General features: G+C 44.0%; 1 protein-coding gene across 8 annotated transcripts in view; it reads left to right on the top strand.

Annotated features, from left to right (window-relative positions):
* Positions 1-14,997, top strand: part of GLT1D1 (glycosyltransferase 1 domain containing 1) — a 150,966-nt gene that overhangs the window by 120,445 nt on the left and 15,524 nt on the right. For 7 of the 8 annotated variants that reach the window (XR_012895997.2, XM_075898464.2, XM_075898465.2 and 4 more), the window contains one exon: positions 5,898-5,996. The exons of the other annotated variant lie outside the window; for it this stretch is intronic. Coding sequence is in view for 6 of the 7 variants with exons in the window: in XM_075898464.2 (XP_075754579.2) it covers positions 5,898-5,996 (99 nt within the window). In the remaining variant the exon portion in view is untranslated. Of the gene's footprint in view, positions 1-5,897; positions 5,997-14,997 lie in introns of those variants that run through there. 8 annotated transcript variants of the gene reach the window in all.

Raw genomic sequence — 14,997 nt, 5'->3', positions numbered from 1 at the left:
ATAAAATTATGTCTGGTTGAAAACTAGCCCTGATTCAAAGTGACCAGAAATCATTACTGTCAGATTGTTTGATCTGGCCATCTAAGATCTGTTTTTAGCATCCAGATCACAATAGAATTGTCACAATTATCACCTTTTCTTCTTCACTGTCACTCAAGAAAGTAATGTGTGGGGTTTATTAAATAACCTTTGACCCCTTATAGTAGGGGTGGGAAACCTAAGGCTGCGGGGCTGGATGTGGCTCCCAGCTTACCTGGATCTGCCCTCCAAGGCTCAGTGCTCCCTCCCCCCAGCCTTGGGGAGCCCACACTGGTGCTCCAGGTCCCCTGCTGCCCCACCACAGGGCTAGAACACACACATTCTACTAGCCTGAGTCCCTATAGGCTCTGGTGTCTGAGAAGAATGTGTGTGGCCTCTGACCCAAAAAAGATTCCTCACCCCTGCCTTAGAGGGTACAGGGACTTGGTTATTATCACTGTCCTACATAGCAACTTACTGTCTAGTGGCTGAACAAAAGAGTTTGACTCTTCACATCCTTTTACCACATCACCTTTCCTCTGCTCTATCATGAGATATTGCTGGAATTCAAACAAACAAAAAACACAAACCAATCACCTAATTAAAGAAAACTCAGCACAGAAATGAAAACATCATTAGATGTTTACCCTCTGATACAGAGGTGAGGAACCTTTTTGTGGTCGGGGGTTGCTCACCCACAGAAAAAAATCATTCAGGAGCCGCACACAACTGAGAAGCAAAAAAACTCCCCAGAAACCAAAAAACCCAAACCCTCTCTGATGTAAAAACAAAACAAAAAACAAACAGGACTATGTAGCACTTTAAAGACTAACAAGATGGTTTATTAGGTGATGGGTTTTCATGGGCCAGACCCACTTCCTCAGATCAAATAGTGGAAGAAAATTGGCACAACCATCTATACCAAAGGATACAGTCAAAAAATGAACACCTCTCTGAAGTACACTCCAAGTGAGAAGGAGAAAGACATTCGCCATATTGCCCTAGCATAGCAGCACCTGGGGGGCCCATCCTTGTAGATTTTGTGTTCTCTAGCCCCGTGGTGGAGCTGCCAGGGGAATGGAGAACGAGTGTGGGCTTCAGGGGCCAGATCAAGACAAACTGAGGGCCACATTTGGCCTCTGGGCCTTAGGTTTCCCACCCCTGCTCCAATATTCTATATTGTGGTACAGATTTACTCTTAGTCCAAAAGCCCAGATTTCTGCTTTAGAACAACCTACAGAAAGCTAAGGAAGAAAAAATTAAGCTGGAAGACAGTAGGTAAGAAGTGTGGAGATACCAAAATGACACAGAGAAGAAGGACTATGAGGCAGCAAATGAAGGACTCCCAAAAAAGACCATACAATGAATAAAATCCACAATTCCCCCCTCCATACTTGCATGTGTGTAATGCCTAACTTTACATCCTGTATCTGTCTCAAACTGCTCTTAAACATATTGTCAGGATAAGGTAACAAAAGAGAGGGCCATCAGCATAAACTTTTACATTAAGTTGTTATTGACAGATCCCAGGTCAGTAATTATATATTTCCAGCAATACAAATGATTCTCTTTACAGCTTAAAAATAGAATAAATGTCTAAATTAAATTCAAGACTACTTGATATAGCAATTATTTACAGCATAATCCATTTGTGTAAGACTGGCTGGTGCAAAGCCAATTCCTTGTCTTATCCACTTGGCCATCTGTTGTATCTTTCAATGGCTGCAGTACATTAATGCCTATGTGATTCCAGGCTCCAAGTTTTTCAGATGTTGCATTTATCAGCCTCAGTCCCCAACTAACAAGCACTATACATCTCTTTCTCCACTGGGTTCAGAAATGAATTATAAACTAAAGCTCAAATTAACAAAAAGTTTGTAGGTGCCTATATCCCATTGTTTTCTGTAAGAGTTAGATGCTTAAATACTTTTGAGGATCTGGGCCTTTGTGGCCATTTTTAATAAGCTGCAGCCTATGTGGCATATGGAGAAAGAAATGAATAACTGTACTATAGCAAAGTGCATAATAATGAGGGAACACTTCCAGACTGTGGTGCAGCAATATTGCAATACATGTACAAGTTCCCAGTACTAAACTCAACCTAAGGCAGAATTACTATGGGCACTAGTACCTTGAGTCGGTCATCATTATTCATGTATCGAGTGGCGTGTGATGGCCTCTTGTTTAGTATGCCTAATTTACTTCTCCTATCTGTCCTGCCTACCCCAATGTATGGATAGCAGGCAGTCACAACAGCCCATTCTAGAGCACTGAGAGGAATTCAGAAAAAAAAAATCTTTCCATTTAATTTAATTTTAAAGGAAATGTCTTGGCCTCTGAAGTGTATCCAATGTAGTCTTGTTCATACGAAAAAAATCTACATAAAGTAGTCAAGTTACTTTTGAAGCATTGTGGCATTTTTTTTAAATTGAAGGAGAAATATAAAATTTACAGAGCCAAGTACTGCATTGTGCTTATCTCCCCCACTGAAATCTAGGAGACACAAGACAGTACAGAACTGGACCCTAAGGGTTACACAACAAATACTTCCTTTGAAAAAAATGTCCACTGTCAACTAGTCTTAATTGCTTTTGTGTTGGTTCCTGTTATAGATTTGAGAGATGATTTTTCCTGTCACTAAGCTGGTCCTGATTTTCCAGAGCCAGCCATATGAGCCTATTTGGTTAAAATGATGGTGCTTTTAACATTTATTCTCTTCTAACTTTCTGGGAAAGCACTGTTCCCTGGGGCTTTGTAATCCTCAGGGGGTGAGGAAACTTTTCTGGAGTTGTTATCATATAGCGTTCCCTCCCTAGACTTCAAACAGGCTAACTGATGGTATGGTTCTTTGATAGAAGAAGCAATCTGTAGTCCTTTCTGAATCCTGGCCTTGAGGGCCACAGTATAAAAACAGAACAACAAAAATCAGAGTTATTAAGGAACCTAGGTCTAAATTAGTGTCTTGAACTCATCTCAATTGGTTACCTTGTTTACATAACTGGATAACTGGAAATAGTTATCCTATTCCCCATCATATGCAAAAGACCAGATTTACAAAGGTATTTAGGTACCTAATGCTTTAGATTTTCAATAGAACTTAAGTGACCTAGGCACTTGACTTCCATTGACTTTCACTTGAAAATCACCCTCTACACCAGGGCTACTCAACTTTGGAAGCCCGGGGATTACTGTGGTACTCACAGCACATGCCAAGGGCTACATGTTAAGTGTGGTTGCACATACATGCAAACATATATGCAAATTCACACTGACAGGCATGAATAAAAAGATTAAGGCAAGACTACACAACACACCGGCCCCATTTAAGTCAGTTCTGCTGATATTAATAAAACACAATATTTACCCCATTTCCACCCATTTGACAGCACTTCTAATGAGCAATGGCAGTCTAGGAATTTAACTACTAAAATGCGTATCAGCAGAATACCATTACATTGACTACTTTTTTGTTCTGGCTTTCACCTGTGGGCTGCATGCGGTCCACAGGCCGCATATTGAGTAGCCCTACTCTACATCTATTTGTGTCTTTAGGTGCCTAAATCAGTATGTAAATCTATGCATACTCATTTATCCAAGATTGTTAGACCATTTAATTTCTTCTCATGAATCTGTTGCTTAGAATTATCTCCATTTGGCTCACTATTTAGACTAGAATGCCTGTGTCATTAAGGATTATTAATAGGCTTTTTAGAACAATCTGCTGAAAAGCATTGTAGCATCAGCAAGTTGATGGGCTTTATATGTCTAGTCTAAATTTCTCTACACTAACTATGTTTTCCTTGGATATTTTAAACTATGAATGCATGTTGCTAGGCCACTGCATTCCTTTACTTGTCAACTTGCCGTTGGGTTTGTACGCTAGTGGCTGGGGTATAAAGTCTTGTCCAGATTTACAAACCAAAGAAGCATTTTTCTTCCTCACTTCTTTCCCCATTTAGCTTTTTCATGCTACTTATGCTGACAGAAAATTGCTTCCATCAGAGACTATAATGACAATAATTAAAAATGTGTTCTCTCCAAAGTGACAGTGAATCAGTATGAAATAGATTGTACATTTTGGAGAGTGAATTTGTTTTTTGTTTGACACTGTGATAATTGTATAAGATTAGCCATTATACATTCAGGGTTTGTGTATTTCAAGATTTCCAAATCCCACATTGGTAATTAAAATTTCACATCAGGGCTTGACAAATGCATGAGTAGGCGGTGGGTAGGGATTTTCCTTGGGTGACTAGGCTTTGCACACTGGGTTCTGTACACTTAAACTTTTGTTCAAAATTTTCTAGCTCTTATCTTTATTATGGAGATGATTTACTGGAGATAAACTCATGCGGTGCTGTCTCTGTACTCCTCAATCTACAGACAGCCTGAAATGATATGAGAATAAGCTTAATACTCCATGCTCCCTGGGTATGTGTTTTTTTTAGAAGGGTGTCTGCAACGACATGAGGGGATCGCTTTTCTGCTTCTGCAACATTCTACTTGACTTTTCAGAAGCCTAGACTTTGGGATTCTGTGGCTGTTAAAGGAACAGATTCTTCTCCACATAACTCTTGGATTGAGATAACTATTTTAGTTTTGAGAAAATGGAAATATGCAATGCTTCCCTTGTACACTGCCAAGCTTAGTGAGTTCTCTACTATAGCATTAATGGAAAAAATGACTAATAGAAATGCCTGGAAAAAATATGAAGTTGGTCACACTTGAAACTATTGCACACTTGTGCAGTTTAGTAGATAATTGTCCCCAGTATTCATAGGCTGTATTCACACTTACTTATCTGTGTAGTCACTTTAATAGTTGTTGCCTTGCAATGACCTCTGTGGGTTCAGGTTTTGGTTTGTTTCTTTCCAAGTTTTTCAAACAAGAAACTTTTAATTTATTTTATTTATAGTCTATGTATATTGCATTCTTATTGTATTTTTCATTGTGTGTTTATATTTTATATAAAAACAAAAACAAAAAAAAATTTAGAACTCCTGAAGGAATCTGATTATCGTTAGAAGCTATATTAGCTTGTGCCATCTGCCCTCCTCTGTGCTTGGAACCCTCTTTTGGAGAGCGCGATCTAAGCGAAGCCACAATGTAGAAACAGAGGCATGTTTAACAAGGGCCTGTGGGAACCAGGGCAGCAGAGAAGAGGCCAAGGCATTTCCATGGAACTGGGGGTTGCAGCTACATGTGCTCTCCTGAAGTAGTAATAACAATCCAAACATATTGTGTCTACCTTCAGCACCCCCATTATAAAAATTGTTCCAATAGGACAGACTCCTTGGATGTCCTTGCCTCTAGAGGATTTCCTGTAAAGATTTTGGGAGCTACGTGGATCATAATTTCTCTCTTCTTCTATGGAGAGAACAAAGAGCCATATGTAGGGGAGAATTAGTCCTTTCAGGGTAGCTGTGAACTGTGTCTGTTCAACTCCGTGGGATGTCAACTGTGGCAGGAAAAGTGACAGGCTTCAATCTAGATCTTAGTTTTAACTCCTCATGTCCTGCTGCATGCTAGGAATTTCTAGGAGGTTTCAGCCTCTTCCTGGGCCAACACACCCTGATTACTCTGAATACCTGCCTTGAGAAAGGTGAACATATCACCCAGTGACCTGCCAGATGGGCAGAAAAAGGCTATTTCAGATATTATTTTGAAAGTGATAAGTCCTGATTGCCAGAACCAACATGACAAGTTTTATGGTTTCACATGGTTCCATAAAGTGGCTAATATGGCCTCCCATAGATCCTTGTTTTAAAAAAAATTTGGAGAGGAGAAGTTTTTGGAACAGGTTTCATACTTTGATTGTATTTTTATTTCTCATCACAAGCCCTAACTGACTACATCTTCTTTTTTTCCACATTCTTTAGGCAATGGATTTAGATGTTCCAGTGCTGGCAAGGAATATTCCTGGGAATGCAGCAATAATAAAACATAAAGATACAGGACTATTATTTACAGATCCCCAGGTAATAAGAACAAAAACCAAAGCATCACAAAACAACCCTTTTTAAAAATTATTTTCCTTTTCCTTTATCTGCTTGGGCACATCTAACCTACATTCCTCTTTCAACAGAGGAATATATATGAAGCCAATCAAAAGTTCAAATGAAGCGTGGATTTACAGATCTCATGCTTCATTTGCATAATCGCATGAGAATGGTTTTTCGAAAAAAGGTTTTTCAAAAAAGAAACCGCAGTCTAGACAAGGTTCTTTAAAAAAAAATCAAACTCTTTTTCGAAAGAACCCATACTCCTGAAAAAATGAGGTGTACGGGTTCTTTCGAACAAGGGGCTGTTGTTTTTTCAAAAGAACACTGTCTAGACTGCTGTTTCTTTTTTGAAAAACCTTTTTTCGAAGAAGTGCTCTCACACGGATTTGTAACGAGATTTGTAAATCTGCGCTTCATTTGAATTTTTGATAGGTCTCATTTATATTTCTCTTTCAAAAGAGGAATGTAGTTTAGACATAGCCCTTGTGTCTTGATGCTCTACTTATGGTAACTTTCAGAAGTTCTACCCTCATTCTCTTAAAACGTCTCCAAACTGATCTTGGTTTTAATGAAGGTTTTTCATGCTCTCTTTGCAGTTCACTGAATGTGGGGGGTAGGGAAAGGGGGGAATCAGCATTATTGAACATTTCTTTTTAGCTTATGACTCTGCTACTTGCTTAAATGCAGTTCAGTTGAGATTTTATCAGCTGATTTAATTTAGTTTTCGGAGCTTCTTAGGCAAACCCTCGAATAGATGCTGTTCAGATGTCTTACTTCCTTCAAGCACTCTCTGAAATGTGAATGTATATCATAGAAGCAGTGGATCACAAAATCAAAAAGAGTTGTGAACTGAATTCATTGCTAGGATTACAGAAAATCCTAATATAAAGAATTAGTATATCATAAATAGCAGTAGGACAGAATATAGTTATACAGAAAGTAAACACTATATTTTGCACTCTGGATGTGTTGGAGAGAACTCTGTGGTTGCATTTAGACTGGCAAAATTTTGCACCAAAGCGACTGCTTTGGTGCAAAATCTTGCCGCCTATCTAGACTGGCCGCGAGTATTTGCGCAAGAACACTGACTTTGTACTGTACAAAATCAGTGGTTCTTGTGCAAATGCTTTGACGCTCCCGCTCAGGGATAAGCCCTCTTGCGCTAAAATGGCCATCAGAGCTTTCTTGTGCAAGAGAGCGTCTACACTGGCATGGATGCTTTTGCGCAAAAGATGTCTTTTGCACAACAGCATCTGTGCCAATGTAGATGCTCTCTTGTGCAAATCTTTTAACGGAAAAACTTTTCCGTTAAAAGTATTTGCGTGAAATCATGTCAGTCTAGATGCAGCCTGTATGTATTTAAGTCCTAGATATTCTTTGATTTGTATGGTGTTTTATGTGGAATGTAAAATCCCGTTTAAAACGTTAACCAATTAAATTATATGTTTAACCCGTTAAACAGCCCGCCATGTCGCACCATGGGCAAGGATGCCTGGCCGGGCTGCAGCAGCAATCTACCCAGGGTGCAGTGGGTTGCTCCACTAAGCCAAGTGCCAGTCAACCGGTTACACTGGTAAGCATGCCGGTAAAGCAATGCTTACCAGGTAACCTGTTAACACTTTACATGCCTAGTTTTATCTAATGTGGTTTGCTGTTCTGCCATTGTCTTTGTGCATTGTGTGCACGAGAGGCTCTGCCACATGTTTTTTTGAGTCTTAAGCAAATCTTAATTTTTCTGCCTCACTTTCCCCATCATTAAAACAGAGCAGTCAAACAGCTATCAAGAGCCTGCCAAGGACCAAAAAAGACATGCACCTTCCTGATCTGCTGCAGAGATCCTGGAACTTATTGAGGTTTAAGGTGATGAGACCAACCTCCAGGATCTCCGCATCAGATGCAGGAATGTGAAAGTCTATAGGTGGATGGCTGACAGCCTGGCTGCAAAAGGATACATACTAACCCAAGAACAGGTGCGGATGAAGGAAAAGGAGCTCCGCCAGGCATATGCCAGAGCCAGGGAGGGAAACTCCCACTCTGGGGCAAGCTCCACACCTGCCCTTATTACAGAGACTTAGACCACATCCTGCGGGGTAGGACAGTCCCACCTTACTCCTCGCCCACAGTTGTAGACTCCAGGCTCAAGACGCCCATCGTCATACTCGGGGGGGAGAGATGAGGAGGAGGAATAGGACCCGGATGAGGCTAGCATCTCCACCCAGCTGACCCAGAAGCCTGATAGTCTCCCTGAGGATGTGTCCCAGGTGTCATCTGAGGCTGGGGAAGGTAAATCATGTGAGTGCCATCGCTTTCCCTTCATACAAGGGGTGGAGGGGATGGCTGGGGCAGGAGGAAGATGGGCGCTTCACATTGGCCCTTGTTGCCCACAGATTGCATAGCAGCCTGTGCATGTGAGAGCATGTGCCACACCTCTTCTGGGCAAACAGCCCCAGGAGGCTGCCACAGAGGACCCTTGTGCTATTGTACCGTGGACATCTGGGCCCACTGGCCAGAGTGCACATGGCCTTTCTTCAAGCACATCACCTGTGACAGAGCTGAGAACTGTTGTTCATAGCTCACAGATGGGATCTGGGCTTCAGGCACTGTATCCCCTAGGTTACTGACCATTTATCTTTGTTCTCCACAGCCAGACCAGCTGTGAGAGAAGGGGTGGTCAACACCACCTGGGACAGCCTCCTGGTCCCGAGGACCTGCAGCTGCATTGGGAGAGCTGGTGGAAGCTGCTTACATAGGGCCGCTCCATGTGCACAGCTGTCCACTCCCTTGTGCAGAACATGATGCCTGTTCCAGCTTCTGCTGTAGCTCCTTCTCCCACTCCCTTTCTTCCTCCCTCTCCCGCTTCTCCCTCAACACCTTCCCCACCCTCAACAGAGCCTGACACCACTCCCAGCCCCAGTCCTGAGCCTCTCCTCACCCCTCTTCCCCTTCACAGGTCCTCACCACCCCTTTTCTTCCACCTCCTCTCCTCTCCCAGGTTCTTTCCCCAGTTTCTTTGGTCCCACATAAAAATACAGAGGTTTTAGTTTTTCAAAAACAAATGTGTCCTTTATTTTTTCATCAGGAAAGAGGGGAAAGAGAAAAAGAAGGGTTAGTGGAGGGACAGCAGTGAGGGGTGACGCAGAAGCTCCCAGTGGGGCAGCCCAAGGGAGAGTGTCACTTGGCCCCCAAGGAGAAGCTCTCCCTCAGGGCCTCCCAGATACACACAGTCCCCCAAAGGACCTGATGGATGGCAGCCATTTGCAGCTGCTCATAGGCGCTGCCTATGAGGTCAGCCTCTGCCCCCCACCCTGGCAGGAAGGCCTCCCCCTTCCTCTCACACACGTTGTGCAGGACACAACACGCAGCCACCACATGTGGGATTTTGTGCTCCCTGAGGTCCAGACAGGTGAGGAGGCGTCTAAAGCGCGCCTTCAAATAACCAAAGGCACCCTCCATAACCATGCGGGTCCTGCTTAACCTATATCGTTCTCTGGAGAGATTGAAGTGGCTGGTGTAGGGTTTCATGAGCCAAGGCTGCAGAGGATAGCCCACATCCCCCACCAAGCAGATGAGCATCTCCACATCCCTGACCCTGATGGTGCTGTCAAGGAAGAAAGTTGCGACATGCAGCTTCTGGAACACGCTCAAGTTCCTGAAGACACCTGTGTCATGCGCCTTCCCCAACCACCCAACATATATGTCGGTGAACTGTCCCCATTGGTCCATCACGGCCTGCAGGACGACTGAAAATATCCCTTGTGGTTGATGTAAAGTGATACTCAGTGGTCTGGGGCACGGATGGAGATGAGGGTCCTGTCAATAGCCTCTTCAAAACTGGAGAAGCCCATGTTGGCAAACACAGTGATGATGGCGTCCACGTCTCTAAGGGAGATGACTCTTCACAGCAGGATGGTGTTGATTGACCTGACCACTTGCAGAAGGAGACAAACAGAGAATCACAGAGGTGCCAGGGTGCCTGAGAGTTCCCCCAGTCCCCTTCTCCCCTCCCCCACTCACCAGAAGCAACCCACTCCAATCACCCCAGCCCAAGGCACGGTTTTGTGAGGGGGCTTGCACCCTCACCACCCCCACATCCACGCCCCTTTCTCTAGGGAAGCCTATTCCATCTTTCTACCCCCTCCCCCCACTCTCCCCAGGACAATAGCCCGAGAATGCCATACCTGCATGACCAGGGCCCCAACAGTCGATCTCCCCACACTGAACTGGTTCCTCACCGATCAGTAGCCATCTGGTATGGAGAGCTTCCAGAGGACGATGGCAACATTCTTCTGGAGGGGGATGGCAGGTCTCATGTTCATGTCCTGTTGCCTCAGAGCAGGGGTGAACCACTCACAGTGCTCCATGAAGATGTCCTTCCTCATCCTAAAGTTCTGAAGCCTTTGCTGGTCTTCCCAGTGCTCCAAAACAATGTGGTCCCACCAGTCTGCACTGGTGTCCAGATGCGGCGGGGCACGGTGTCCAGAGCAGGGCGGGTGGAATCCAGCTGCAGGAGCCGTGCCTGCACAGACCCAAGGAGGGTCCCCAACAGGGGCTGGGTATTGGGTTCCTGCAGAGCCTGGGAGGCTGCATGCAGAAACTGCTGCATGACTTGCAGCAAAAACTGCAAGAGCTGCAGACTGCCCAGCTCTACAGCGGAGAGTGCTGTAGTGTCCAAAAGCAGGGCAACCTGAGCACACAGAGAAAATACTTTGCTGTCCCTCAGAGAGATAGGCAATCAAGCAGGAAAACCTGACAAACAGCTGTCCAGTGGGACTTTAAGCACAAGCCTCAGATACCCTCAAGCAGCAGCCACACGAGGTGACTTGCCACACTGACTTGATGCCCTGCCTGATTTGGTTCCAGATGGCCTTAAATGCGATTCAGGGTCCAGTCAGTGTGGATGCTATTTCAATATGCATTTTGTGTGTAGACATGCTATTTCAAAATAAGCTATTCCAGAAAATCTCTTCCAAAATAGCTTATTCCAAAATAACTGCAGTGTAGACATACCCTTAGTGTCCTATGCAAGTCCCTCTAAAGCTGGACTGGGCTGATGATCTTTAAAATGTGAAGTCTCTTCTCATCATGAATATGTCAGAGACTGTACAGTAGTTTCTATTTGTTTGGCATGGCAATGTATTGGATTATTACTGTAATGGTATGTATTTCTAAAGCTTCCATTGTCCCATCACCCAAGAAATGAAATTCTACTAGTGGCAGTGATGAAATCTATTACAGTCTAATATACAGTTTTCAAAGTGTTCATGTGCCTACTCTATGTGAAAAGGATTTTTTTTTCATGTTAGACAATATGCCAGTTAAGATAATTAGATGGTTTTGGGATCTTGCACAGGGGTATGAATCAATTTGTTTACTATATAAACCATAGTTTATGTAATACCAATCACGAGCTAAACATGGCACAGATTTTTGTCTAACCCCAAATGAAACTTCCTTGAACAAAATATTTGTTCATTTTGCAAAGCGGAAATGCATTATATTTACCAACTTTGCAGTACATGTGTGATTAATGCATGCTATTAAGCATAGTCTTGGAAGAGGGATTCCTTTTATTTTCATTTGTTTTTTAACTGAAAAAATTATTTCCAGTAACATTTGTCTCTCTGGAAAATTCACATTGTTCTCTATGGTTTTTTACAACCAAATCTTTTTTTAATTACGGTAATTTGTTTTCCTTTGTGGTTTTTTAATTACTCTCTGGGTGGCAGAGCTGTCAAACTGTTCTCAGATAAACCTATTTATATATTTAAACCTTGATTCTGCAACTACATGGAGCCTCATTGACTACAGTGGGATTTCACAGAGGCTCAGGCGTCCATCTGCTTGGGTGTAGTTGCAGGATTGGTGCCCAATACTGAAACTCATAATGGTGATGGCCTACCTGATATTGAAAAATAGCAGGAAGGTCACAAGTGCATGTATAAGTCTTTGCAGGATCAGGGCCTATGATCCAAAGCGTCAAGGTTAAATTAATGAAGACACACAGCATACCTAAGCACTGACTCCTTCACCTAAAAACCTTAAAGTTATAGCAAAACTTCAAACATGTTAAACTGAATTCAGCTATTATTAGCTTAAATGTTTTGCTGTATCAGTACAGAGAGAGAGAGACAGTAAATATGATTCCAGTATTTCTAGAATTCTGTACTTCTCAATTCCTGTCAGTATAATCCCTTGCTGTGTTCCCCTTCAGCCCCTTAAATGTTGCCTCTAATATTAGTGATTCCTTTTTATTCTGATACTGTTCTTCTACATCCCTTAGGCTGTATCTAAACTACATTTCTTTTCTCAAAAAAGGGATGTAAATAAGACACTTTGAAATGGCAAATGAAGCCAGTATTTAAATTTCCTGTGCGCCGTGGTTCTTCTTCGAGTGTTGTCCCCGTGGGTGCTCCACTCTAGGTGTCGGGCTTGTCCTGCGCCGCAAACTGGAGAGTCATGAGCAGTGGTCCAGCCAGACCACTCATGCATGGCAGGCGTATCGCGCCATTCGCACCGACTCTGAGTGCACGTGGTCCGGCTCCTGCCAGTTCCTCCTGACCATCTACGGCTGCAGACGGAGCTCTTTTTCTTCTCCTGCATTCTGACAGAAAAGTTGAAGTTATAGTTAGTTCAGTAGGTCTCACTGTTATAGTTCTTTAGTCTTAGTTATTCTAAACAGTTTAATAGTAAACAAAAAAAACCCAAACCAAAACATTATCGTCATAGTTAACTTCTGCGTAGTCGCTCCTCAAAACACAACATGCCAGGATCCCCTGGCTTAAAAAAATGTGCTACATATCAGGACGCAATGCCCGCCTCGGACAGGCATTCGCGATGTTTCAAGTGCTTAGGTAAGGGCCATATCCCTTAAAAATGCCAGCACTGTGCCAAACTCACGGCACAAGCCAGACGAGATCGCGAAATGTGGCTCAAAATGCTGCTATTTAGCAAGGTCTTGCAACCAGCCGAACCTGATGCCTCATGGCCCCTAGACACTCCGGCATTGGACAGGCATCAGGCCACCCCAAGTGCGCCTAAAAGAAGGTCTTCGCCACCCCGTGCAGTTGGGGGACTGCAAACCATCCCTTTAGCATACCATCCACACGACTCACACAAACTGTCATCATTGATTGAGACCATACCAACATCGGTGGTTTGCCATCACTACCGACAGATGGGTACGCAAGGTAATCACATCGGGCTATACAATCCCATTTGCTTCTCTACCCTCACCCTTCCCCCCTTCCTCGTCCTTCTTCAGGGACCTCTCTCACGAGCCTCTCTTACAAAGAGAGGTTCTCCTCCTACTCGCAATCGGTGCCATAGAGAGGGTGCCCAAACAGTTCTGGGGCAAGGGAGTTTATTCCTGGTATTTCCTTACCCAGAAGAAATCAGGAGGGTGGGGACCAATCTTGAACCTCCGACGACTCAATCGATAGCTGCGAAAGGTTCAGGATGGTGACATTAGCCTCCATAATCCCAGTGCTCAATGCAGGGAACTGGTTTGCGTCCCTCGACTTACAGGAAACCTACTTTCAAGTGACTATACATCACGTGAAAGTATAGTCTGCTCACAGATGTTTCTTCAGGTTCCTGGTGTGCGACGAACATCAGCGCCTAGAGTCTTCTCAAAGACGTTAGTGGTATTGGCCACTTATCTACGCCGACAGGGCATCATAATATTCCCATATCTGGATGATTGCCTAATCAAGGCGCCTTCTTTGGAGGAGGCTTCATATGCGATCAACAAGACACAAGCTCTATTCAATGCTCTTGGGCTCATAATTTTGCGAAATCTTCCACGACTCCACAGGAATCCCTTGAGTTCATTGGGGCACAAGTGGATTCCACCATGGCCAGGGCATACCTGCCCCTATCCAGATTCCAGGTAATTCAAGATTTCATACAGATACTTTCCACAAGCCCCAAGACTTTGATACTTACATGCTTGAGGCTCATGGGTCATATGGCCACCACCACACATGTGGTGCAGCATGCAAGGTTACACCTCAGATGCCTCCAGCATTGGTTAGCTTCAATTTACCTACTGGGCAATCACGATCTTCACAGAACAATGTCCGTCCCTGCTACAGTACGAGGCTCCCTAACATGGTAGAGTACCCCCACAAACATGCTCGCCAGCGTTCCTTTTTGTCGCCCACAGCCCATGGTGCTGATCACAACAGATGTATCCTTAATGGTTTGAGGAGCCCACCTTGGAGAATACCAAATTCAGGGCCGATGGTCTGCTTAGGACTCCCTCCAACACATCAATTTCCTCAAACTGAGAGCGGTAGCCAATGTCTGCAAGCATTTCCTACCCAGTATTCAGGGATGCTCTATATAAGTTCTCTCCGACAACATGACAGCAGTATACTACATTAACAGTCAAGGCGGAGCCCACTCACGATCCCTTTGTGCAGAGGCTGCCCATTTATGGAACTGCTTATCTGCCACAACATTTCCATTATTGCGACATACTTGCCGGGCAAGGACAATGTCATGGCCAATACTCTCAGCAGGCACCTAGTCCATCAACACGAATGGCAATTGAATTCCAAGGTAACACAGCACATCTTCCGGAGGTGGGGATGTCCCGCTATAGATCTATTTGCAACATATCATAATACAAAGTGCCCCTCTTACTGCTCCAGAGGGAGCCTCGGACTGAAATCTCTCCGAGACGCTTTCCTAATAGATTGGAGTCATCACTTGCTGTTCGCTTTTCCTCTGATTCCACTGATTCCCAAAGTCTTGGAGAAAATAGGCAGAGATAACACTAGGGTCATTCTCATAGCTCCCTTCTGGCCCCACCAGACATGGCTCCCATTTCTCCTCCAGATGTCCCCCATACCACTTACTAGACCGACATGACCTTCTGACACAGCAGCATGAGAGGCTCATACACCCACAGATCCACCGCATGCACCTAATGGCTTGGCTCCTAGCTGGTTCCGGCAAACAGAAATTACCTGTT

The sequence above is a fragment of the Pelodiscus sinensis genome, chromosome Z, assembly GCF_052426305.1.
Source record: "Pelodiscus sinensis isolate ZL-2025 chromosome Z, ASM5242630v1, whole genome shotgun sequence".
NCBI classification, from domain to species: domain Eukaryota; kingdom Metazoa; phylum Chordata; order Testudines; family Trionychidae; genus Pelodiscus; species Pelodiscus sinensis.
This window is presented reverse-complemented; position numbering and strand designations above follow the sequence as displayed.